At 39.3% G+C, this 25034-nt stretch overlaps 1 protein-coding gene and 1 long non-coding RNA gene across 4 annotated transcripts in view; one reads left to right on the top strand and one right to left on the bottom strand.

Annotated features, from left to right (window-relative positions):
• Positions 1–25034, bottom strand: part of ATRN (attractin) — a 161605-nt gene that overhangs the window by 101415 nt on the left and 35156 nt on the right. For all 3 annotated transcript variants that reach the window (XM_077872383.1, XM_077872381.1, XM_077872382.1), the window contains exons 2-6: positions 20921–21004; positions 16847–16960; positions 10448–10576; positions 6217–6422; positions 4964–5132 (exon numbers count right to left, since the gene is read on the bottom strand). In XM_077872383.1, coding sequence (XP_077728509.1) covers positions 4964–5132; positions 6217–6422; positions 10448–10576; positions 16847–16960; positions 20921–21004 — 702 coding nt within the window. The remainder of the gene's footprint in view (positions 1–4963; positions 5133–6216; positions 6423–10447; positions 10577–16846; positions 16961–20920; positions 21005–25034) is intronic.
• The window catches only part of LOC144298038 (uncharacterized), a 49631-nt gene continuing 27021 nt past the window's right edge, over positions 2425–25034 (top strand). The window contains exons 1-3 of the long non-coding RNA XR_013365033.1: positions 2425–2499; positions 4795–4874; positions 5520–5576. This is a non-coding gene — a long non-coding RNA (uncharacterized LOC144298038). The remainder of the gene's footprint in view (positions 2500–4794; positions 4875–5519; positions 5577–25034) is intronic.

Genomic DNA, 25034 nt, shown 5'->3' on the forward strand with positions numbered 1-25034 from the left:
GAATCTCTAGATGAGAACACAGGCCAGGTGACACCTTGATGGCAGAGCATGGAGTTAAGACATGCCCAGACTCCTGACCAGCAAAAACGATGAAGTAATAAATATGTGCTGTTTTAAGCTGCTACATTTGTGGTCATTTGTTATGTAGCAAGGGATAGCTAATACATGCACTGATATGGAGAGTGTAAAAACAAGAAGTCAAGGATGACTCCAAAATTCTGGGATTAAGCAAACAGAAGTATGAAGTAGTCATTAACTGAGATAGGCACATCTAGGGCAAGAACTGGCGTAGAGGAAAGATCAATTTTGGACACATACAGTTTAAGATGCCTTTCAGACAGCCAAAAGATTGAGATGTCAAATAAAAAGGTGGTGATATGGGTTCAGGTGAAAAGTCTAGGATGCAGACTTCAATCTGGGAGTCACCAACACACAAGTCAAGATATTACATAAGACTCCCAGGAGAGTAAATATACACTCCCACGGAAGAGGACTAAGAGCTGAGCCGTGGGACACATCATCATTCAGAAGTCAGTCAGTTGAAGAGGAACCAGCTAAAGAAGCTGAAAAGGAATAAGTAGTTGGAACAAATATGAAGAGAATGTGGAATCCTGGAAGACAGCTGAAGAAAGTGTTTAAAAGTGGAGGGAGGGGGTGCCTGGGTGGCTCAGTCAGTTCAGTGTCCAACTCTTAATTTCAGCTCAGGACATGATCTCAGGTTCCTGGGATCAAGCCCCACCTCGGGCTCTACCCTCACAGGGAGGCCACTTGAGGATTCTCTCCCTCACCCTCTGCCCCTCCTCCCACTTGTGTGTGCACTCACTCTCAAATGAAAGAATAAATCTTAAAAGAAAAAAAAAAAGGAGGGAGGGACTAGTATTATATCAAATGTTGGTGAAAGATCAAATAAGATGAGGACTAAGAATTCAAACTTTAAAATTCAGCTCCCCAGGGGGATCCCTGGGTGGCTCAGCAGTTTGGCACCTGCCTTTGGCCCAGGGCGCGATCCTGGAGTCCCGGGATGGAGCCTCCTTCTCCCTCCTCCTGTGTCTCTGCCTCTCTTTCTATGTCTATCATAAATAAATAAATAAATCTTTAAAAAAATAATAAAATAAAATAAAATAAAATAAAATAAAATAAAATAAAATAAAATTCAGCTCCTCAGTCACATTAGCCACCTTTCAAGCACTCAATGACCACACATGACTAGTGACAGGATAGTGCCCCACTGGATAGTGCTGATGCACAGAACAGAAGATAGGATAAATGAGCAGAGATGAAGGTAACAGCTAAATGTGGTGGTGGGAGTTTGAGGAAGTCTTCTTTGGATAACTGTTACCTTTCAACATAGAAACAGGAAGCAAGGCCATAAGCTGAGAATGAAAACTAGGAGAATATGTGGTGGAGATTCGAAAACTGAAAAGAAATACGGCAGCTGAGCAGGAGAATGAGAGCAAGTCTGAGACAAAACCAAGGACTGTGAAGCCCTGTGGGAGCCAAGAATTGCTGAAGTTCACCCAACTGCTCGCATGTACATGCATGTCTTCTGCCAAATTTGGACAATTCTCTGCCATTATTTCTTCAAATTCCTTTTCCGACACTCTCTTGCTCCTCTCCTTCCAGGACTCCTCCAGTGACAGAAATGTTAAGATTTTTTGTTATAGCCAGAGACCTTCAGGTCTCTGAAGTTCTATTTAAATCTTAAGTATTCTGGGATCCCTGGGTGGCGCAGCGGTTTGGTGCCTGCCTTTGGCCCAGGGCGTGATCCTGGAGACCCAGACCCTGTGTCTCTGCCTCTCTCTCTCTCTCTGTGACTATCATAAATAAATAAATAAATCATTTAAAAATAAAAAAATAAAAAAAATAAATCTTAAGTATTCTATTTTCTCTCTGGTTTAGATTGAGGGATATCTATTGTTCTATCTTCAAGTTCACTAATTCTTGCCTCTGTCCTCTCCATTCTGCTATTGACCCTGTCCACTGGGATTTTTGTTTTGGTTACTGTATTTTTCAGTTCTAATTTCCATTTGATTCTTCCTTAAATCTTCTATGTCTTTGATGAAGTTCTATTATTCATTCGATTTAGGTGTGTCTATAATCACACACCAAAGCATTTTTATAATGGCTGTTTAAAATCTTGTCAGATAATTCTAGTATCTATGTCATCCTGCTGTCAGCATCTCAACTGTCTTCTTCATTCAAGTTGGGATTTTCCTGGCTCTTTGCATGAGAAATGATTTTCAATTGAAATCTGAACATTTTGGATATCATAGGATGAGGCTCTGATCTTATTTACATCTACTGTTATAGCAGGCTTCATCTGACACCCCAGTAGGGAAGGGGAAAGGCCAACTCATTACTGTTGTTACTACAAGGTGTGGGTAGAATCCAGGTTCCCCACAGAGTCTCCAGTGATATCACAGTGGGGGAGGAAGCCTCATTTATGCCTAGTGGAGAAGAAAGTCCCAGTTCCCTAACTGGTCTTCAGAAGTTAAGACTGTAAGCAAATAACAAATGCAAAAACAAAAACCAAATGGCTAAATATTAACTAGGTTACATAAAAACTAGATTGCTGAGAAAGTCTCAGTTCCCTAATTGGCCTTTCCTAACACTGGTAGTGAGGGGGAGTTGGGGGGGGGGGGCGGAGTTGTTGGAGCACCTCACTAGATCCTGGCAAGAGTGGGAATCTAGACTCTGCTAGCATCAGACTTTGTTGACAGGAATGAAGGTGAGGCCACAGTTCTTTCTGTAGTGTTTGGCTATAGTAGAGTGGTTATTTGTGTCTAATAAAAGTTTTCCTTCTCACTAAGCTGCTCCTTTCCTAGTCCTTAGGCTAAAGAGAACAGGCAGGCTTATTCTTGGGACTTTTTCAGCTTGTGCCTATTGGCATTTCCAGATTGCTGCTTTTTCCAACATCAAATCTGAGATATATGAGATAAAAAGAAAACTCCTGGAATTTTCCATTACATCATTCCTTAGGTTCCGAGGTCCCTAGCCAGACTGCCTTCTCTCTACCTTTCAGAGTAGAAAGGTACTCATGTACCTTTCATGTTTGCTTTATATATAATGGTTTCATGTTTGCTTTATAGATAATGTTCAAGATTTTTAACTATACTTACCATAAAGAATAGGGGAAATCATTTCTTTATGATTTTTTAATAATTTCCTTTTTCATATTCTATTACTACAGGAATATCAGGCCACCTGAGTGGCTTAGTCAGTTAAGTATCTGGCTCTTGGTTTCAGCTCAGGTTATGATCTTGGGATTCTGAGAACTAGACCCACATCATGCTCTGCACTCAGTGAGGAATCTGCTTCTCTCTCCCTGCCTCTCTGTGTGCATATGCATGCACTCTCTCTCTCTAAAATAAAGAAATAAATCTTCAAAAAAAAAAAAAAGGAGCATCTTATTTACTCTGCATTCCTCCTGGGTTTGACTTCAATTCTAAAATTATTTTAAAATTCTTTCCTAACTTCTATCATCTCATTTCTCGATTTTTCTGTTTCTGATTATATTATTCTTTCATGTCTTGCATCATTTTTTTTGTCATATTTTAGCTTGCTTGGGAATAGTAAGTTCTCACTTTTCTCAGTTTTGTGAGTATATTTTTCTATTATGCTTTCATGTACAAAGGGGGGTTATTCTACCAGGCAGTCTCTTTTTCTTTTCTATGTTACTTTAACTTTTAATTTTTTATGTCATTAAATCTTGATACTTTTCTGTTGCTCAATTTTAAGTAAAACTACTTTTCCCTGAACTCATACAGAAGAGGCCTGGGTTAGGACCATCTTCCTAGCTGAGATTTTAATCTCAGCTCTCTAGCTCACTCTTCTGTTGTCAACAGTGTGGTGTTCAAATACATGGCAGCGTATGTGTTGAGATATTTGGCTCTGTTCACCTTCCTTACTGTTAACTGGACACTCTTTTAACCTTTTCTCTATGGTCCCTATCCTTTTCGATTTGAATTCTAATTCCAGCAGTTTCTCCTTACTGTAGAACTTTCTCTTGTGATAACACTTTGGCTAGTTCATTTTGAGAGCTAAAAAGGCACAAACTGCTCAAGCCCCTTCAAATCCTATTATCAATTCCCATGAGTTTAGCCCTTACTAGAATACACAAATCTTTCCAATTCCAGCTGCTGTTCTCAAAGCAGCTTCTTTTAGGAATGCTGGAGCCTGTCAGTTGGCCTCTTGCTCCCCTTTGCTTACTTCTGCTCAGATGCCAATACCACACAGGTCCTGTGGCTGTGAACGGTTAGTCCCACCTATCTGTGTAGATACCTTTTGACCAAGTTTTGTTTTGTTACTCATGTGTTTTTTCATTTTGCCATACTAGTTGTCTATGTGCTTTAATGACTATTTGGGGGATTCAGAAATTATGCTGTTGCTGCCATAGTTCCAGAATCCCTTAAAGAACAGATGCTGGTTTTTTACAATCTTCATTAATAAAAAATGCCTAGAAAAAATTTCCAGGGCACAAAATCAGCATGAGTACGTGTTCATAAATTTCTCTCTCTAAAATCAATCCTCATAACTAACTTCATAACTCCACTGTGATAACATATATTCTCCCTTCAAGATGAGCAATGTGGGACCCACAAATGGACCTTGAACTCTGGGTCAAGTATTAGATAATGGCATAATTTCCTCTGGCAAACTATAAATTCAAATAATCTGACCTACAGAAATGCTAATTAAATTTACATGTAAATTTATATAGAGCCTAAAGCAAAATATGAGATGGTATCTAGAAAAGATGAATTATTGCTTATTTTAACAATGTATCCTTTGCAGCTCTCAACTTCAAAAACTAAGAATACATAAAAAAATTCTGGAACAACTACTACTAAAATATTAACAGAGATTTTCCTCAGGTAATGGAATTACTGATTTCATTTATCTCTATAAATTTTCAAAATGGAAAACTAGTAAGCTTCTTGCAAAAATGTTTAAAACTACTTACGCTAGAACCATGTTGTAATCTGAGTGATTGAACATATATCCTCCAACAACCCACATTATATTTCCATTGACCACTGCTTTGTGAGAGGCTCTGGGGAGCTTTAGGTTAGAATATTCCTCTCGAGTCCAAAATGACTGGTTAGCTGGTACAGGAATTGAACATCCGGGACCTAATAAAACAGAATAAATTAGCTTCACAAAATGCAGCTTTAAAATTACTGCACTTCAAGTTTTAATCACATAAATGTAACAAATACCTAAAGAATATTTAGTCTTTCCTTTAGCATCTAAATATCAGACAAAGCCCTTTCATTGATACTTTCAATACACTCAAAGCTTGTGACCAAGGGTCACCTCCAGTAAAATTCAAAATCATATACTTCCTAATGATAACCTGACCATATGTAGGGTAGGATTTTTTTGTAATGAAATATTTGCTTAAGCAGCTCTGAGAGGAAAAGAGTAGACAAAGGATTTATTAACTCAAATGAAAAGCTTTAGGGCTAAAATGTAAAAACTAGTCCTAGGAGTAATAATACAACCCATTCATTTCCCAGAAAATCAAGAAACTCCATTCTTGGGAGTATGGCTCCTGCTGCAACCTGTGCACAGAGGTAAGAACTCAAAGACTTCAGTTACTTAATTCCTTGATGTCAGCCAAAGCACACACACAAAAGCATTTGAACAAGGGCATTTCTTTTCAAAATAAAAGTACTCTAAAGAAAAGGCAAATGAATAAAGAAAATTACTAAATCACTAACAGCTGTTACTACACAACCCTTAAAGAATTTGCTAAAGGTTCTTTGATAACCTCTCTATCTGCAGATAATTCCACTTGCTGACTGTTTCAGGATTCTACTGTATAACTGACCCCCATTTTTTCTGAATTTACTGAAAGTTTCTGAGAGATACCATTATTGTTAGTTCTCATCCCACTTCCTAGCTTGGTTCTCTGTTACGTTTTCTTGAGGCTGAGACCAAGTCCTCCAATTTTCATGAATGAATTGCAAAGAATGTCAAACCCCTCCATGATTCTAAAGCTTGGAACCAAGAAGCTAATTTCACACATATATGAAATGAAAGACTTGTAAAAATCTGAATAAAAAGATGCAAAAACTTAAATGCTACCTGATATCTAACTAACATAAGTGGTATATATGCTAGGTCATATAGGTACATATAAGGTCAATATACAAATTATTGAACTAGGAAGATGCTGTCAAATGAAGAGAAACAGATTAAAGAAGCTCCTACCCTGCCATTCCGGGAAGCAAGAGCATCCCCTGTCATCACTTGAATTGCAAACGCCTCGATCAGGAAAACCACAATCATGGACACAGTGAGGAACATCGCAGGCCTCCCCTTTCCAGTTTTCCAAACACTCACATTGGACAGTGTTGCTGCTATTACTGCTTTTACACTCTCCTCGGCCTGAGCAATTGTTCGGACACATGTCAAAACTATTAAAACAGTGGGGGAAATGAAATCAACACAAGAGACACATTAATTTAGCAGAATTTTCAACTCCCCAAAGTTTAAGATTCTTACTGAGTCTCCAGTTCACTCACAAGCACAAAGGCAGTACTTACCGGTCGGCCTAACTGGGGTCACTCAACACTGTGTAGCTAACACGGGTAATGAAATCAAATCAACCCTGCTGGATTTTCATAAGGGGAGACAAGTTAAAAAACCTAAGGGGAGAAGAAATTCTTGCAAAGCTTCCAGGCTTAGCTTCTCAAGGGTGGGATGACTATGCTATTCTTGGTGGCCCCAACAGTAATGAGCATTAGAAAACTGTCAAATGCAAGCTTGCAAGTTTGGAGAAGAGGATAAAACAAAGTACTAACTATATACTCCCCATCTTTATGGTATGTATACCTCTGGACAATCTCTCAAAGTTCAGCGAAGTAAAGATTATTGCCCAGATTGGTGTATTTAAAATCCTCAGTAAGTTTATCTACTCATGTCAGATGGAAGAAAAGGGAGGACCAGAGACACCTGGATGGCTCAATGGTTGAGCGCCTGTCTTCGGCTCAGGTGTGATCCCAGGGTCTGGGGACCAGGTCCCATATTGGGAAAAGAGCCTGCTTCTCCCTCTGCCTATGTCTCTGCCTCTCTCCCTGTATCTCTCATGAATAAATAAATAAAATATAAAAAAAAAAAGAAAATGGACCAGTTTAACTCAATAGTTTATAATATGTCTTGTAATAACATAAGAGAACTATATTGACAGCACTCTGAGAAGACATAATTCAGATTTTAAAAGGGGAGGAGTAATAACTGGACTATCAGGATACTTTTAAGGATGTAGATTTCTTCTAAGGCCTATGAAGAAAACTAAAAAATTTTGTAGCAAAGAATGTCAGAAAATCAGAAATTAATTATTAAAAACAAGCTAATTAATGCTCACACCTACACTCAAATATCAGCTTATAACATATTTATAATAAAATACTATAAATATTTATATGCAGTATTTTTAAATCTATATAGTTGTAATGTAAGAAATATGTTATGCCTACTTTCAAGCCCCAGTAAGCAGAAGAATACACAAAGTATTTGGTTCAAAAAGCTGAATGACATTCTTATAGGCCAGAAAGTAGTGTCTACTATCTCTAGAATAATACAAACAGTAAGTGAAGCTTCAATTTCATCTTTATTAAGAAAAAGGTTTTGCAAGACAAGAGTTTATAAAAACTAAAGTTTAAATCTCAGATTGGATCTTTAACAGTAAAACAGTTACTACAGTAATCACACTTTGTTTCTATAAAAGGCCTAGAATAAAACTGTAGTATTGCCATGATGTGCTCACCCCTATGCCTCATACCAAAAATATGTCAAATTATAATTTCCTATGGACATATTTATTAATCGTATAGGAGGGCATGGCACACAATCAGAACTTAATGTTACTGGAAAACGAAGAGGAGGGAGTAACCCTTAGGTCCTTTTAAACTAAAGAAGGGCAAATATAACAACTTCTCCACTCCAGTGTCCTCAGGCATAGGTTTATTTCATGTGCCAAAAATTAATTATGAGTTCTCTTTAAAATTACATAAAATCTCAAAACACAAAAATCATTTTTTGAATCTCTGAAAAATGAAAGTAGCAGGTAGTATATCAAAACATCTGCTTGTATGTCTAAATTGGAATAATGGGAAAATTAGTCTAATTATCCATGCTTAAAATGTGACTTGGAAATAAGATGAAGTACCAATTTGTGTGAAAATAAAACATAACTATTATTTTCTTCTTTTACAAAGAAAATTAGGGAACACAGAAGCTGTGGGTACTACTCTCAAGGGTCCCCAAGGTGAGGTCACCCCAAAGCTAGGATTCAGTGCAACCTGAGGACACCTGGAAAATGAATGACAATGTTTTATGTAGATCTTTCTGGACAGTCTTCTGGGAATAAAGACCATCATTTTATTTGGCTTTTTAAAGGGTATGGAAGCCCCAGAATGGTTTAGGGATCCTTTTTAAAAAACAGAGGTCTTGGGATACCTGGGTGGCTCAGTGGTTGAGCATCTGCCTTTGGCTCACGGTGTGATCCCCGTCCAGGGATCGAGTCCTATATTGGGCTCCCTGCAAGGAGCCTGCTTCTCCCTCTGCCTATGTCTCTGCCTCTTTCTGTGTGAAATCTTTAAAAAATAAAGAAAGAAAGAACAGAGGTCTTGGAACCAAGAAGCTAATAAAATCTAGGATAACCTCAACATTCCTTCACTTAACAAATAAATACTAATTCTGGTCTCCAGGAGAGATCAAGGCTTCCCCAACACCAATGAGGGTTAAGAATAACATGCATTTCTTGGGAAGAGCTCTTCAGTGATGGGTCAAAGGACTTCTGGTGTCAAGGAGTACTTGAATTATCCTCTCTCTAGGGGTGCTCCCTCCCTGGAGTTTGTCTTCTCCCCTAAGGCTGCTACTATGAGGGGCCTTGAAAGAGCAAAAAGACTATGCCTAAGAACCCAAAGGGAACCCAGAATGGGTTGAATGACTAGAGCAATGCTATTCAGCATGTGAACCATAAAGAGGCATCAGCAGCATCAGAAGAGGCATCAGCAGCATCATCCAGGAACTAATCAGAAATTTGGATTCTCAAGCCCCAGCTCTGCTGGAATTACGATCTGTGGAGAAGACCCAGGAATCTGCATCTTAACAAGCCCCCCAGGAGATCCCTGTGCATGTGAAGTTTCAAAAGTAACGGCCTCAACCTCTCCCCTTCCCTTCAGAACTGAACTTCTTCCCAGAGTGTGCCAATCTTAGTACCGTAACTTTCTAACCTTCCATTCTGAACTGTGCCCCTACCAGGCCCCTGACTCCACCTCCCCAGTTAGGGTCATCTAGGGCTCCCTCTGCTTACTCAACCTCATATAGCTGTCGGTTCCCTCCTTAAAACTTTCTTTTCTGAGCTTCTGTGACAATGCAGCCCCCTGACATTCCTCTGCTCCTTAATTTAGCTGCTTCTACTGCCCCTTTCCTCATGGTGCCCACGCCCCATAAGCCACTCACTGTCCATGTGCCAGTGATTCCCAGATGACATGCCCAACCCTGTCAGCTCTTCTGGGCCCTATATCTGGGTATCAATGTCCTGCTTGGACATCTCACGTGTACCCAACTGCCCTCATCAGTCTTTCCCCTCAAACCAGCCTTTATGCCTGCCTGGTTCACTAAAAATCACCTTGTTAGTACTGTGATATGCTGCCCAGACTGCCAAGTCACAAACCTTGGGAGCCTGAAAAGCTAAATCAGTGTACCAAACAAGACAGAGATGGCTCTAAATAGGCTTAAAAGAATCCAGCAGAAAGGTTATACATGGAGCTCGCTGCCTCTGCCAGGAGTTAGCAAACTTATTCTGTAAAAAAACAAATAGCATCTTAGGCTCCATGGGCTGCAGCATCTCTTTATCACAGACTCCTTGTTTAGGGCACTTTATGAATTTAACTACTTATGAAAACAAACATTTCTTAATAGAAAAAAAGAAAAGACAAAAGTTAGCCTCTCTCCTACCACAACAAATTCCCACAGCTGCCTAGGACTGTTTGTCTAGATTTCCTTCATAACTTCAACTCAGTCCTCATCAATGGGCTAACCACTGATTACATGAAAATGACTAACATCTGTTAAACTGCACTCAAACAAACAAAAAACAAAAACAACAAAAAAACAATGTTTTCAACAATTAGCAGAAAAATGTACCTCTTTTCCAGGAGAAGCTCCAAAGCAGTAAGACCTGGGTTGAGATTGTAGTCCTACCACTTTGACAATGTATTTTAACCATTTCCTACAAGTTTCCTCAATTATGGGACAAGGGAAAACACAGTGCCCATACCTCACTGAGTTTTGAACTTGAAATGAGAAAATCCATGCATACTGCTTAGTGCAACACCTGGCACAATGTCAGCCCTCAATACGTGTTAGTTATTATTATTGTTAAAATATAGTCTCTGAATAAAATCACAAAGATTAGACTTAAATATCTTACTTGTAAGTGATATTAAATCCAGTCAAATTATAAGCAGCATCACTAAAAAAATGCAGCAGGGCATAACCTGATGTGGCAACAACCTCAGGGACAGTCTCGTTGCCATCTCTCTCAGGAACGATGAGGCCACTGAAACGAAAACACACTTCTTACAAAAGGGAGCATTTTCACCAGGCACATCACATGGCAGCACACAAATTCAAAACTGGAATTCATCCTTATAATTAAAAAAAAAACACTTCCAGGAAATTCTTATAATAAATTATTATAATAAATGCATGGTACTACCCTATTAGTTCTGGATCCAGTTCTGAATCCTCTGAGGAACAGATCTGAATCTTTCACGAGGCTCTCCTTTATCTGAGGTTGTATTTCTAATGAGATTTGCAATCAATGGCCCTATTCTTTATTTTTTTGCATATAAAACTGCTTATAATGCTTCTTCAAAAAAGTGAGTAAACTTCAAAATCACAGAAAGTAACAAACTTTATGAGCTGATGAATGCCAAACATATACATACTGAAAAGTATGAAAAGTAAAAATGTGATAAATATAAACACAATCCTAACACTATTATTCTGATGTACTTTCTTTGCCTAATTGATACCATATAATATCTTATACTCTATCTCACAGGTAACCTACTATAAGCATTTCCCCTCTCATTCAGTCCAACACACAATAGTATTTGCTGGGTGTCTGGAGAGCCTTAAAAATTATCAAGTCAAAGGGTCCAAATGGTGGCTTTAAGTCTCTTGTTCCATATTGCTTTCCAGAAGCAATATGCCAACTTGAAATCTCATCAACATGAGAAGGGAAAGATCCATCCTACCTCACTTGCCAATAGGAAGGATTACCAGTCCTATTTTAGCTTTGGCAATTTAATAAATGAAAAGTAATTCTTTTATATAGTGGTTTTGAGTTTCTTTTATATTCCTGAGGTTAATCATTTTTCCTATGTTTACTTGCCTTTTGGATTTCTTCATATGTGAACTTCTTTTGCCCAATTATCAATTCACTATCACCAGCCCCACCACCGCATTCAGTGAAAACTTGAATCCTTATCAGGCTCTATGCAATCTGCTCCACACACACAACCCCTCCAATGAACAAACATGTCATCTATTACTCTCTTCCCTTTACTCACTCAACCTCAGCCACACTGGCCTCTTTGCTTTCCTATAGCACACACCACATCAATTCCCCCCTCAGGGCCCCTGACTACCTTAAATGGTCATTCACTCTGATCTAGCAATTCCAAGTTCTTTGCAGAACTAACACTTGCTCATGTACATAAAGACAAATATACAACAATCCTCACTGCAGCACTATTCAGAATGACAACAGGTTGAAACCCACCTAGGGGCACCTGGCTGGCTCAGTTGGTAGGGCATGTGACTCTTGATCTAGGGGTCATGAGTTCAAGCCCCATGTTGTATATAGTGATTACTTAATAGAAAAGGAGGAGGAAGAGAAAACTACCTAAATGCTCATCTGCAGGGAGTCAGATAGATGATTCATTCCATATCTGCAGGTCTGCAGAACAAACAAGGAACTCGTCAAGGCATTCTGATAAGTCGGAGAAAAAACAAGCTGCAAAACAATGAGCCTAGTGTATGTGTATATTTACACATATTTAGATAAGTGCATATAAAAATAATGAAATGGAAGAATACAGAAGTGGGAAATAAGCAGGAGGGGGAGGGATTTTCATTCAATAAGCCTCTTAAATATAAAGACAGAATTCTAGGAACTCTAGGACTCTGAAGGTGCTCAGAGTTCACTACAAAACAGTGAAGCATTTTACACTGCGTAGTCAATTAACCAATATTTACTGATGCTACATGTAAGGCACTGTTCTAGGTACCAGGAATACAGCAGTGAAAAGCTCCCTGCCTTCACAGAGTTCACATTAGAGAAACAACAAATAAGCCTAGATATACCACCCCCCTCGCAACACATGTATACATAACACCAAGCAGAAATAAATGCTATGAAAAGAAAAAAAAACAGCGAAAGAACAAAAGGTGCTACTTTAGAAAGGGGCAACTAGGGAAGGCCTCTTGGAAAGGTGACATTTGGTAAGAGACCTACCAGGAAGTTTCAATCATCATCATCATGCTTTCTTCAAATTTATGTACCAGAACCCCTTGAAATGCCGTACAGGCAAGTACTTGTAAGAGGGCCACCTAGAAACAGGTATGTTGAAAGCAATCTTCTCCTACGAAACACTGGCCCAGGAATGACTGGGGGCTTCAGTCACATATAGAAGACCTGCACTCAATCCTAACATGACCTTTAGGACCAGAGATGGGAACACTGATCCTCACTCCACATGACTGGGCATGTCATGGATATCTGGGAACCTGTGTCCTCAAATGCACAAGGACAGAAATCCTATCTGCCCTGCAGTGACAGAATGAGAAGCAAATTCTTACAGCATGTGAAGTTGGCTCATACTACTAGGTGCTCAGTAAGTGATGGGTAATGATATTTATCACTCAGATGGTGGGACATTTAAGTGTGCAGGATGAATAGTAGAATGGGTGGAGGGAGGAAAGACCGGGTCAAGGCAGAGGTGGAAGGCTGTCTGCACTAGATGCCATTATACCAGAGAAAGGGAGCCAGCTTCTCCACTTCAGAGAGACTCGAGCATTGGCTTCTTTTCACTTTGAAAACCTGACATTATGACAGCATTGGAATGTGCCACTTTCTCCCAGTGTGAAAATAAAACAACTGGTTTACGACAAAAATAAACTTCTACAGAGTAAATGAAGACAAACACAGCCTCAACCCAGCACGCAAGGCAATGGAAAGTGCGTGGGTGAGAAAGCGATGCTGCAGGCGTGCCATTCAACTGTCACCCTGAGCCGTCTCCCACTCCCCCACCCCCCCATCTCCTACCCCCAGGTAGATAAATACATACAGGCACAGCTTCGGTGGCAGCCACTTGTTCAACTTGATCAAATCAAGAAATGCCTTCCCCTGAGTTCTGTATAATCTTTTTTTTTTTTTTTAATTTTTTTATTTATTTATGATAGTCACAGAGAGAGAGAGAGAGGCAGAGACACAGGCAGAGGGAGAAGCAGGCTCCATGCACCGGGAGCCTGATGTGGGATTCGATCCCGGGTCTCCAGGATCGCGCCCTGGGCCAAAGGCAGGCGCCAAACCGCTGCGCCACCCAGGGATCCCCTGAGTTCTGTATAATCTTACATTTTAAACACAGAGTACCATTGTTTAGAACTATTCTTGAAAATCACTGTTCAAGGTATTTTCTTAATTCAGTATAACAGTGCTAGGTGGACATGGGCTCTCTGAACACACATGGGGTATACCTTGACTTCAACTACACTAGCCAAGTTTTTTTTTGTTTGTTTGTTTTAAGATTTTATTTCTTTATTCATGAGAGACACACACAGAGAAAGGCAGAGACACAGGCAGAGGAAGAAGCAGGCTCCTCACAGGGAGCCCAATGTGGGATTCGATCCCAGGATCCTGTGAGCACACCCTGAGCCAAAGGCAGATGCTCAACATCTAAGCCACCCAGGCATCCCACTAGCCAAGTTTATTAGCAATCCTAGGTTTATACACCTATCTCCTTGCAAGACTAGATACTCCCTGAGGGCAGGGAGTTGTGGAAGAGAAGCCAGATTCTTAAAGTCAGGGGTCAGAGACTGGCAATGGGGCCAGGCAGGGTCTGTACTCCTGTCTGGTGAAGGAAGGTCCAAGAACCTGAGAGGTCCTGCCTTTGACTGCTTCTCTGTGTGCCATGGTCTGACCACAGCATCAATTGGTTCAGCTGAGTGCTGGACAACTGACTCCTGCTTTCACAAAGCTCTTCCAACGGCTCTTTGTCACTCAAAACAATTGCCTTATCCATAAATGACCCCACAACCACCAAGAAGAAAACAACCAACTCTATAAGGAACAACCTTCTGATGAAGAATGTTCTCAGAAAGGAACTCTTCTCCCTGATTCATCACCACAACCACCTCTGCATCTCTGACCACAGATCACAGACCCTAGCAGAGGAGCTGCTCCACCAAAGAGCTCCATATTTAAACATGTGTTGAACTGGATGCAGCACAAATCAAAGTGTGGTAGAGCTGGAAGAGTCTTGCTCCAGTGGTTCTCAGATCTGTCTACTAATGAAACTTGGTTTGATACACAGATTTTATACAGAACTTCAATGTGTAAAATATAAATGAGATCGACCAGTTCAGAATCAAATGAGACTTTGTAGTCTGCAACACACCTAGAGAAAACACAGCACAACACTGTCACCGGGGGTAGCAGAAGCTGAGGACTAGAGCACTTACATGACCTGTCTGAGTTCACACAAAGACTTGAGCAGAACTAAGATAAACAGTCCTCACCTTCTGGATCTCACATAGTTCTTTTGTTATTAGCTGGGCTGTATGCAGGCTCTCACCATTCTGCACCCCACCCCCGCACCCTATACATCACCATTGGGTTGATTTCTTCCCTCCAAAGCTCTCCTGACCCAGCACACTCCTCAGCCCCCATCTTGTGACAGGGCCCTTATGGATTTCAACAGCAGTTTTCAAGGTGTTCTGCACATCACTGCTTTTAGGGATTTTGTGTTTCAGGTAAATTTCAATTTTGTTTCTTGTTATTTGTGAAAGTATTTATTTATTCATTATAAGCATGGAGGAAAAAAACCCAAAAGGGACACTCAGGGTGTCTTATGTGAATTACACTGGAAAACTTGCATTTGGGATTAAATTTCAATTTTTAAACACATATTTTTTCACTGTCATTTTAGAAAATTCACATTAAATATAAGTTTAAATTTTAAAATTATCAAAGCACTAATTTATATTATTAGTTTATCAGCTTTTTTAGAGAAACACAAAAACCCTCCAGTTATTTGTATACATACTCTGGCTTCTCTCAGAAGTCACTGACTAGAAGAAAATTCATAGCCTCCTGCTTGTTTTTTGTTGCTGTTGCTTCACATGTATGCTCATCAAATACACGGTCCAGGTGAGCCACAGGATGGTGCACACTTGCTTGGCTGATGTCCCCACAAGGGCTACTGGCAAGCTGATTCTAAGTGCTCAGCACATAATAGGGACTCCATGAATTTTGATTTATGAACTTCAGTTCAAGTGAATCCCCAGTAAGTACTATCATTTTAACATCATAATATAGCTTCCATGCTTGTGTTGAAGTGCCTCTTGCCATAACCCAAGGCATGCTTCAAATTTTGGCATAAAAATACATATACCCCACACTTGGACAATGACATTTTACTACTTAGCATGGCCTATCTACCCTGTTCTTTGGCTCCATTAGTGAACCTTTGAAACCCAGAAAATGACCTTGGTTCTCAGTTCAAAGATATGCTGGAGAGAATTCTAAGCCAAAGGAAGTGGAGAAATATAAGGGCATATTAGTCCCCTGATTTCCTGTGTCCTTCAGCTGCTTGTGTACTGTTTACTCTTGTTACCTCCTCACTGACGTGAAACATCAACTAGACTAGCCCCATGTGAGGAATACAAAAAATATTTGTTGAATTGATTTCTTTCAAAGTCAGAGAAATAAAATGTCTGAAATTCCAGAAAGTCAGCTGCAGATGAAAAACTGACAGCTATGGCTCTCTAATGGGATGTACATGTTAGAAAAATATATTTTATAAATCCTCTATCAAGTAAAATGGAGAAAAATTGGATGGTTTTGAATTCCCATGTAGTCTAAAACGTAATAACAGAGCTACTTATTCTTAATAAAAACTAAAATGCCAAAACAATACAGAACACTCTGTATGTTTAGTGTTCAGCTGTTTTTTTTTAAGTAATAGAGAACACACTTGTTAAAAAAAAAAAAAGACACTTTCTTCATTTTCCACAGGTTACTCTTCATTTTCTATGTATTCTTCCAAAAAGTTTCCCTCACTCATATTAATGCATATACATAAACACACACTCACACACACACACACACACACACACGCATGCCCACAACTATATCTGGATTCAACAAATAACTCCTTAAGGCCTGCACAATGAGATACAAGGATCGGGGTGACTGTGGTTCATGATTTAAAATTTTCACAGAACTAATATTCAACATATTACTAACAAAACATCTTTTAAACGTAAACTTCATCACCACCAAAGAAGTAAGTAAACTTAATACTACTACCACAATTTTAGAGATCAGGAAATTCAAAGGAGAGGTCCAGTGCTCTGCCCAGAAATTTACCCAGTAGCTACAGGAAACCAAGTCAGGCCTAGAACACAAGTGGTAGAGGACTCCAGAACTACTTACCCTCTCCATGAAATAAAGGTAGTAAGTGATATTTGCAATCTAGTAGATAAGGCTGAATTCAGAAATCAAACAATGATTAACTAGTACTTATGTGACAAAACTTACCTAAAGGCAGCAATAAGTGGTGCATAAATTGAGTCTCCATCATAAACATATAAATGGTCCCAACTACATTCTGTAGCAAAATGATTGAAACGAAGTCTCATTATTCTATTTGGCCTGAAAAGAACAAGAAGAGCAGTTTATAATAATCATCATAACTATAAAACATTTGAGAGTTGAGAGAGATAAATTTTTTTTTTTGAGAGAGATAAATTTTTAAGGAACTTACAGGGAAAGAAGAAATGAATAGTACATAAATGACATTCCTTCATTTGCCGAAGACTTATTTCATAGTTTATTTCATACTTAGGGTGAGAGACCACTAAGCATGCAACAGTAAACAAAATCGCCACGGTCCATGCCACTCTGGACCTCACAGTCCGTACAGTGGCTGTTCTTTAACACCCTGTGAGCCAACCCATTAGCCCTTCCGTTTCTGCACTTCCTTCCTTACTCAATTTCAGGTTCCACACTACATCATTTCACAAACACAACTGCCAGTTCTCTATACTTGCCTACCCTCTGCCTTTCCATGGACCTACCTGGCAAAAGGTATCTAGAGGACACCTGTTATCTGCTTTGACTTAGATTAAATGCAAAGAAAACTAAGTCTACTACTTGGTAGACTGTTTTCAGGACTGGTCACAGCTCACCAACTTCAAATTGGCACTTCAATTCTGCCAGCAGTGCTACCACTCATTCTCCTTCTCTTTCTCCACAATTGCTGCTCACTCCCGATTACTATTTCAAACCATTCAGTCCCACTTCCCTGCTTAAGCTCAGCACCCAGACAAAAAAAATCTCTCAACTCCCCATTTTCCAAAACAGATACACCTACTCATTCCTCCATCCATCTCTCAAACACTTCATATCTCCCTCTCATCTGAAACTTCCCACACTCTCCTTTAAACTTCCTTAAGCATCATATATTTTCAAAAAACAGCAGATCAGAAAAACTTTAAATCTCAATTCTCCTTCCAGCTATTACCCAACCTATCTCTATCCCTCTCTCCTCTGAAGAGAGTGAACCTCCACACAAGATTTTGCTTTCTCTGCTTCCTCACATCCTACTCACCCTCTTTGCTCTCCAAACCTGGCTTTCACCAAAACACTCCACTCAAAAACCTCTTGGTACTATCAGCACCATTTATATCCTGATGATACCTAATTATATGTCTCCAGCCTAGGCCTTCCCTCTACCCCACACTTGTCAACCTAACATGTATAAGCAAACAAATAAGTTCATAAACAAGTTAACTCAGCTGATGATGACTACAGTGAAGATATGAATGGAATGTGATGTGTAGAACAGGAATTACTGTTCTACAGTAATTCTACTGATGTGTAGGTCAGGAATTACTCCAGAAAGCTTTGAAAAGATGAGAATGACAAGAGCTAAGCCATGTGAAAAGGAAAGGGAACAGTGTTTTGGACAAAGGGAACAGCACAGTCTTAAAGTCCAAGTGAGAAAGAGGCTGATGCATCTGAGCAACATGAAGAAAACCAATGTGTCTCAAACACAGCAAACAGAAGACACCACATGACATAAGACATGAGAGATGAGCAAGAAGTGAGAGCAAAAGCTGGGAGGCCAATTACCAAGCCATCACAGCAGCCCAGGAAAGACAGGATGGTTGGTGTCTTAAAACAACTGCAGAGATGAGGATGAAAAGGAGCATGTAGATGGGCTGGGAAGACATTCTAGGGGAAAGGGAAAATGGGCAGAACTCACCAACAGGCTGAATATAGGCATAAGGGAAAGAAGGAGCTAAAGTTTTTCCTTAGGCTGAGTAGTAACAGCCACCAAAAGGAATGCTGCAGAAGGGCATCAGATAGGAATGAAAGGAGAGAATGGGGAGGGGCAAACAACTCCTGAGGCAGCAGGTCCTCAACTGCTAAACTGCAGGTCTCACAGCGTCGGGTGGGGCCCTGGGGCCCTTTCAGGCTGTCTAGGAGGCTAAATCTATGTTCACAATAATCCTAAAATAGCACATGACTATCAGTGGATTGGCATTTACTAATGGAGCAATGGTGGGTAAATGTGCTAGCACCTCGGGACAGAGCAAGGCAGAAACACCAGAGTGTCCCAGTGATCACTGTTATTCTTCACCACTACACACTCACAGAAAAAGGAAAAACTGGGTTTCATTTAAGGATATCCTCCTTTATTAAGTGGTGAAAAAAATCTTAATTTCATAAAACCTTGACCCTGGAGGACACATCTTTTGAATATTCCACATGACAAGACAGGAAGTACGCACAAACCACTTCTGCCTAACAGAACCACGGCCTCAGGGAAAATCACTCGTGTAACCGTTTGGGTGGTGAGCTGAACTAGTTGCTTTTTTCCCAGAGTGTCATCTATCATTTTCACTTGAAAGAACGACTAACAAACTATGATGAGTCAGACTTACTTATCTGGTAGATACTTTCTTAGAAATGAACAAAGCACGTCTATCACTTCAAAGAAAACAACGGACACTATTTGTTGCCAAAGATAAAATTTAGGTTTTTAAGTAGTAATTAGAGTTTTGGAAAATTTGCCTCTGCCACCCAGATACAACTTCCCAATACTTAAAACTCTCTGATGAGATTAATGGTAATGTTAACCAAAGTTATTTTTTTCACGTTATATCATGAAATATATCAAAGTTTGGAAGATCTACATAATTCAGTGAACCATGATTTTCCAAATAACCCATACATCTTGTTACAAAACCATGTAAGGGTTAAAGATCCATTCCAAAGTACAAGAAAACCAACAGATTTTAACTTAAGTTCCAAAAGTTCACATTGTTTCAGATTCCCCACTGCAATTTACTTTTAAGAAATTAGCACTTGTCAAGCTTTGATGTAGTATCAAAGAAGGCCACCCAAAATTATGTAAAAGGATTACTAAAATCTCCTTCTCTTTCCTACTACATATTCAAGTGAATACTGATTCTCTTGACATACTTCAACAATAACAACATATTGTAATGAAGTGAATGTAGAAGAAAATCTATGGAGCCAGACAGAAGAGATTTTACAAAAATGTAAAACAGTATCATTCTTCTCACTGATTTAATGTAAGATTTCCTTTTTCATAAAAAGATGTCATTTGTGCTGACACATAGTAGGTTTATCATTGCTTTTAAATGAGTTAATGAAGAATATCCTTAGTATTAATTTATAATATGAACAGATATAACCCACATAAATAAAAGTTATTTGGAATTCTCAAAATTTAAGAGTGTAAAGGGGTCCTGAGACCACAAAATTTGAGAAACACTGCTTTAAAGATTTGCCATGAAGAGAGACACCTGGGTGCTTAGTCAAATATGCATCCAATTCTTGATTTTGGCTCAGGTCTGGATCTCACGGTCACAAGTTCAAGCCCCACACCGGGCTCCACATTCTGCGTGGAGCCTACTTTTTTTTTTAATTCTTATTTATTTTATGATAGTCACAGAGAGAAAGAGAGAGAGAGGGGCAGAGACATAGGCAGGGGGAGAAGCAGGCTCCATGCACCGGGAGCCCGATGTGGGATTCGATCCCGGGTCTCCAGGATCGCGCCCTGGGCCTAAGGCAGGCGCCAAACTGCTGCGCCACCCAGGGATCCCTGCGTGGAGCCTACTTTAAGAAAAAAATATATATATTGTCATGAAGAGAAGAAGGAAAAGGCAAGAGCTGGAGGGTACAGGAGGCCTAGAGAAGCAGCCATTTGAAGAATAACAGTTATTTTCATTTTCCTGCTCACAATAAAAATAGGTACTTAAAAAATAACATAATATTTTAATTTTCTACTGCTTTAAGCAAACCATTTCAAATATTCAACAGTTTTAACTATTATAATTGACGATATACATATTTCTAGTGTGTACAATTCATTCACAGCTTTAAATCAACACAAAACCTTTTTTCAAATTAACAATGAAGATTAAGAAAAATAAAACCAAATTCACTTATTAGATGAAGTTATCAAACAAAAAATATTTTAAGTACTTTATGTTAGAATGTTAATTTTACTTGTAAAAAACAAAAGGTTTGCCACACTGAGCTCAGAAGAAAAAAAACAAACCAGCTATTACTACTTACTGTCCTTCAATAAGCCATGTGCACTTCGTTTTATATTTATAATTTCCAGGGCCATCTGTTACAAACCCAGAAGATCCAGTTAGTCTGTAATGCAAATAAAAAAAAATTAAGTCCATCAAAATTTCACATATTAATATCTTTAATTCCCAATACAATGCAAGTTAAGCATAATAGGTACATTAATACATAACCAGAAGAAAATCACTGGATAGTTATACTCAAATTATACAAATCTGAGTGAAAAGACTATTTGCCATATACTCTAGAAAAGGGGGATACAAACATTAAAACCAAGAGTAATAAAGAAAAATATATCTAAATCTTTCTAGCAGAGATAAGAAATTCATACTTTGTACCAAGAAAATGACTACAAGAATTTACTTATAAATGTGAATTGCTGTGTTTTTTTTTTTTTAAGATTTTATTTATTCATGAGAGATGCAGAGAGCGAGGCAGAGACTAGACAGAGGGAGAAGCAGGCTCCATGCAGGGAGCCCAATGTGAGACTCAATCCTAGGACTACAGGGTCACGCCCTCAGCCAAAGGCAGACACTCAACCGCTGAGCCACCCAGGTGTCCCTAATTGGTTTTTTAAAAGATCACATGGTTACAGTTACCACTGAAGTGTATTTAATACAATAACACTGTGGAGAATATAACTGTAATGGGCAAACACATCAAGTCCCAACACACAATGGACCCCCGCACTCATCTAGCTGCTGCTTCTGAAGGTAATCTACCATACCCCATGAGCAGTGTCCATCAGCACCTGTCTTCCCATATTGGTGCCAAGTCTGAAGTTTGTCAATATTTTTAGGTCTTGCCAATATGATAGGCATATCCTGATATTTCATTAATGTTTTGACTGGTACTAACTCTGATGCTCGAGTACCTTTTTTTTAAGATTTTATATATTTATTCATGAGAGACACAGAAAGAGAGAGGCAGAGACACAGGCAGAGGGAGAAGCACGCTCCATGCTGGGAGCCCAATGTGGGACTCAATCCCATGACTCCAGGATCACGCCCTGAACCAAAGGCAGAGACTCAACCACTGAGCCACCCAGATGTCCCGCTTGAATATCTTCTTATATATTTTGGTCATTTGTATTTCCTCCTTTGTGAATTAAAATTCCATATTCTTTTGCCTACTTTGCCACCAAGTTGTCTTTTTTCAAATTACTGTTTAGGAGCTCTTTTTATATTAAAGAGCTCCCATCTGCATGTTAAATATACTGTGTTTTCTCAGTTTACTTTTCTCTTTATATTTTCTGTCTGCTATCTTTTGCTATATATAACTTTTTAATATTTAAGAAGGATGCTATTTCCTTCCTCACCGTTTTCAAATCATTTTTCCTCCATCTACATCACCAATGTCAGCCTCTCTGAAACAGATGCTCCCCTCCGGGTCTTTTCCCCTTCTTTCTGAGTTAACTATTAACATTCCACTTATTCCTTCTCACCCACTGATACTAGCATCACTTCATTGCCTTCCATTCAACTACATCAACATCCAAGATGTTCTAAATCAAAAACCAGGCTCTCCATTTCTTAACTTCACCATTAATGATCTCTTCCTCCATCCCACATTAGTCACCCAGTCCTCTGGGTCATGACATTACCTTTAACAGCAAGAGTACCAAAATCTTCATTTTAGGCATCCTACATTATGACTCTTATGTCTCAAGTTAATTTAGCCTAGCTCACCCTTTCCAGTGAGTCATCGGCCCCATGGGGACCTCCAATCCACTAAGCACTTCTTCATGTCCATCATCTACCACCCACACATTTGACTTTCCCACTTACCTAGTTAAGATTCCATGGTCCATCACAATTATCATCACCTGCAGATCCCTTGGCTTCTTTCCCCTTCTCTCCCTCTGCTGTACTTACCTGGATATTGATATCTCCATGTCTTACTCCCAATATCCATTTTACCCCCAAAATGTTAGTCTAAACTAATCATGGTTTCCTGTGCCCCCTGTTAATAACTAATTAGAAATGTGTATCAGTTAAGATTAGGTCCTAATGCAACTGGCAGAAAAATGTAAGTAATAATGCCTTACCCAAGATATAAAGTCCAAAAGAAAGAAATACAGAGCACCTATGGAATTTCTATAATCATCAAGGACCTGATGCTCTTCTATCTTGTTGCTCTGTTATCCTCAACATGTGGCTTCCACCATAATCCAAGATGACTGCTCAAACTCTAGCTTTTATTCCCACATTCTATCCAGCAGGAAGGAGGAAAGAAAACCAGGTGCACATCTTCTCCTTCTAAGTCAAATAAGACAAAACATCCCATCAGCCAAAAGTTACTAACATATCTAAATGTAGACAGAGACTGAGAAATGTACCTATTATTCCAGATGACCATGTACTCAATGAAAAATCAGGATTTCCTTTACTAGTAAAGTGAAGAAAGGCAACGAAGGGTCATTATTAGTCTCTGTCACAGCACATAATCTAAGATTTAGATGTGAGAGGAAGTCTTGATGGATGGCTTCCAGGAAGTATTTTTTTCATTCTTAAAAAAGACAGTGTGGTTGACAGAGAGATACTTCACATAACTTCCCTTTTGAGGAAGGACTTACTGCCTGGTCAAGAGGCAATCTCCAGCTATCAGTTTCTTGAGGAGCTGCCTTGCCCCAGGTCCCACCCTGGTTAGGGCAGCTCACACAGAGGATAGAGAGGCCAGAGCATTTCAATCCAACATGAAACAACTTTGACAGACAATCCTTGACAGACAATCCCCTTTGCTGGCCTGCAGTGAAGCTCTACTTCTTCCTTTGCCCATTTCTGCTTCCTGCTCCTTCCTCTCACAGGTGTTATAACCAATCTGTGCCCCAAACTCCATCTCAGCAAGGCAGCCATCATGCTATGAGGTTGAACACAAAGCCAACCCAAGGATGACAAACCAAAGGAATGCAAAGGTTGATGAAGAGCAGTACCAACCAACCAGAGACCACTCCAGGTTTATGGACTAATTAATTTCCTACTGGTTACTGATTCATAGTGTGTGTGTGGATACACTTTAGGCCCTTCTGGCTCCGAAGGTTTTCAAGCTTTCTACTATGCTTGTTTTGCTCCTAAGAGTTTCTGTGGATTTCACATACATAGATGTGCTCGGGTCTTTGCAAACCAGCATCACTCTTAGAAAAGAAATAGGTGGGCAGCCTGGGTGGCTCAGCGGTTTAGCACCACCTTTGGCCCACGGCGTGATCCTGGAGTCCCAGGATCAAGTCCCACATCAGGCTCCCTGCATGGAGCCTGCTCCTCTCTCTGCCTGTGTCTCTGCGTGCCTCTCTCTCTCTCTCTGTCTCTCATGAATAAATAAATAAAATCTTAAAAAAAAATAGGTCACTTTAATTTTAAATATTCACTTAGTACCTTTAAATCTAGCATTTATAAAATTTTACAGATAATGAATAGTTATGATCACAGATAGGCTTTTTTTTCACAGATAGGCTTTTTGTCAACTAAAGGACAATTCTCCTTTTGTAATTTCTCTCCCCAAGTACTCCCACTCACCTCATACTAAGATAAACATTTAATCACCTAGTAAGCATTCTTAACTATTTTTCTTCATACTCATGAGCCCATGATATATGCAAAGTTCTCTTCAATTAATTTTTGGCTACACAAATTATTATACAAACTTTTCTGCATCTTCCTTTTATAACGCAACAAAACTTTGTGAGAATCTCTCCAACTAAACAGATATTAGTCTAATTCACTTTTTCCATGAAGCATAATATTCTAACCTATTGAAGTAGGATTTTTTTTCTGCCTTTCTCCTACTGACATTCATTTTGTTTTCAGTCAGCTAGCATTATGCACATTGCTGCAATAAATATCCCTATACATATGGCCTTACTTGTGCTTTAATTTCTAAGAATAGAATCTTAGGAGGAGGATTACTGGGCCAAAGGAATATGAATTTTAATTGTTAACCAAGCTGCCAAATTATTTTCAAAAAGGCTGTAACAATTCACATTTCCACTAACAATATGTGAGAGTATGCTATTTTCCACATCCCCTCTGTATTAGATATTCTTGTTTCTTTTAAATTGTTAAGTTGAAATTCCCTATGTTCCAGTGAATGGCCGATAAAC

Source organism: Canis aureus, chromosome 26 (assembly GCF_053574225.1).
Source record: "Canis aureus isolate CA01 chromosome 26, VMU_Caureus_v.1.0, whole genome shotgun sequence".
Lineage (NCBI taxonomy): Eukaryota > Metazoa > Chordata > Mammalia > Carnivora > Canidae > Canis > Canis aureus.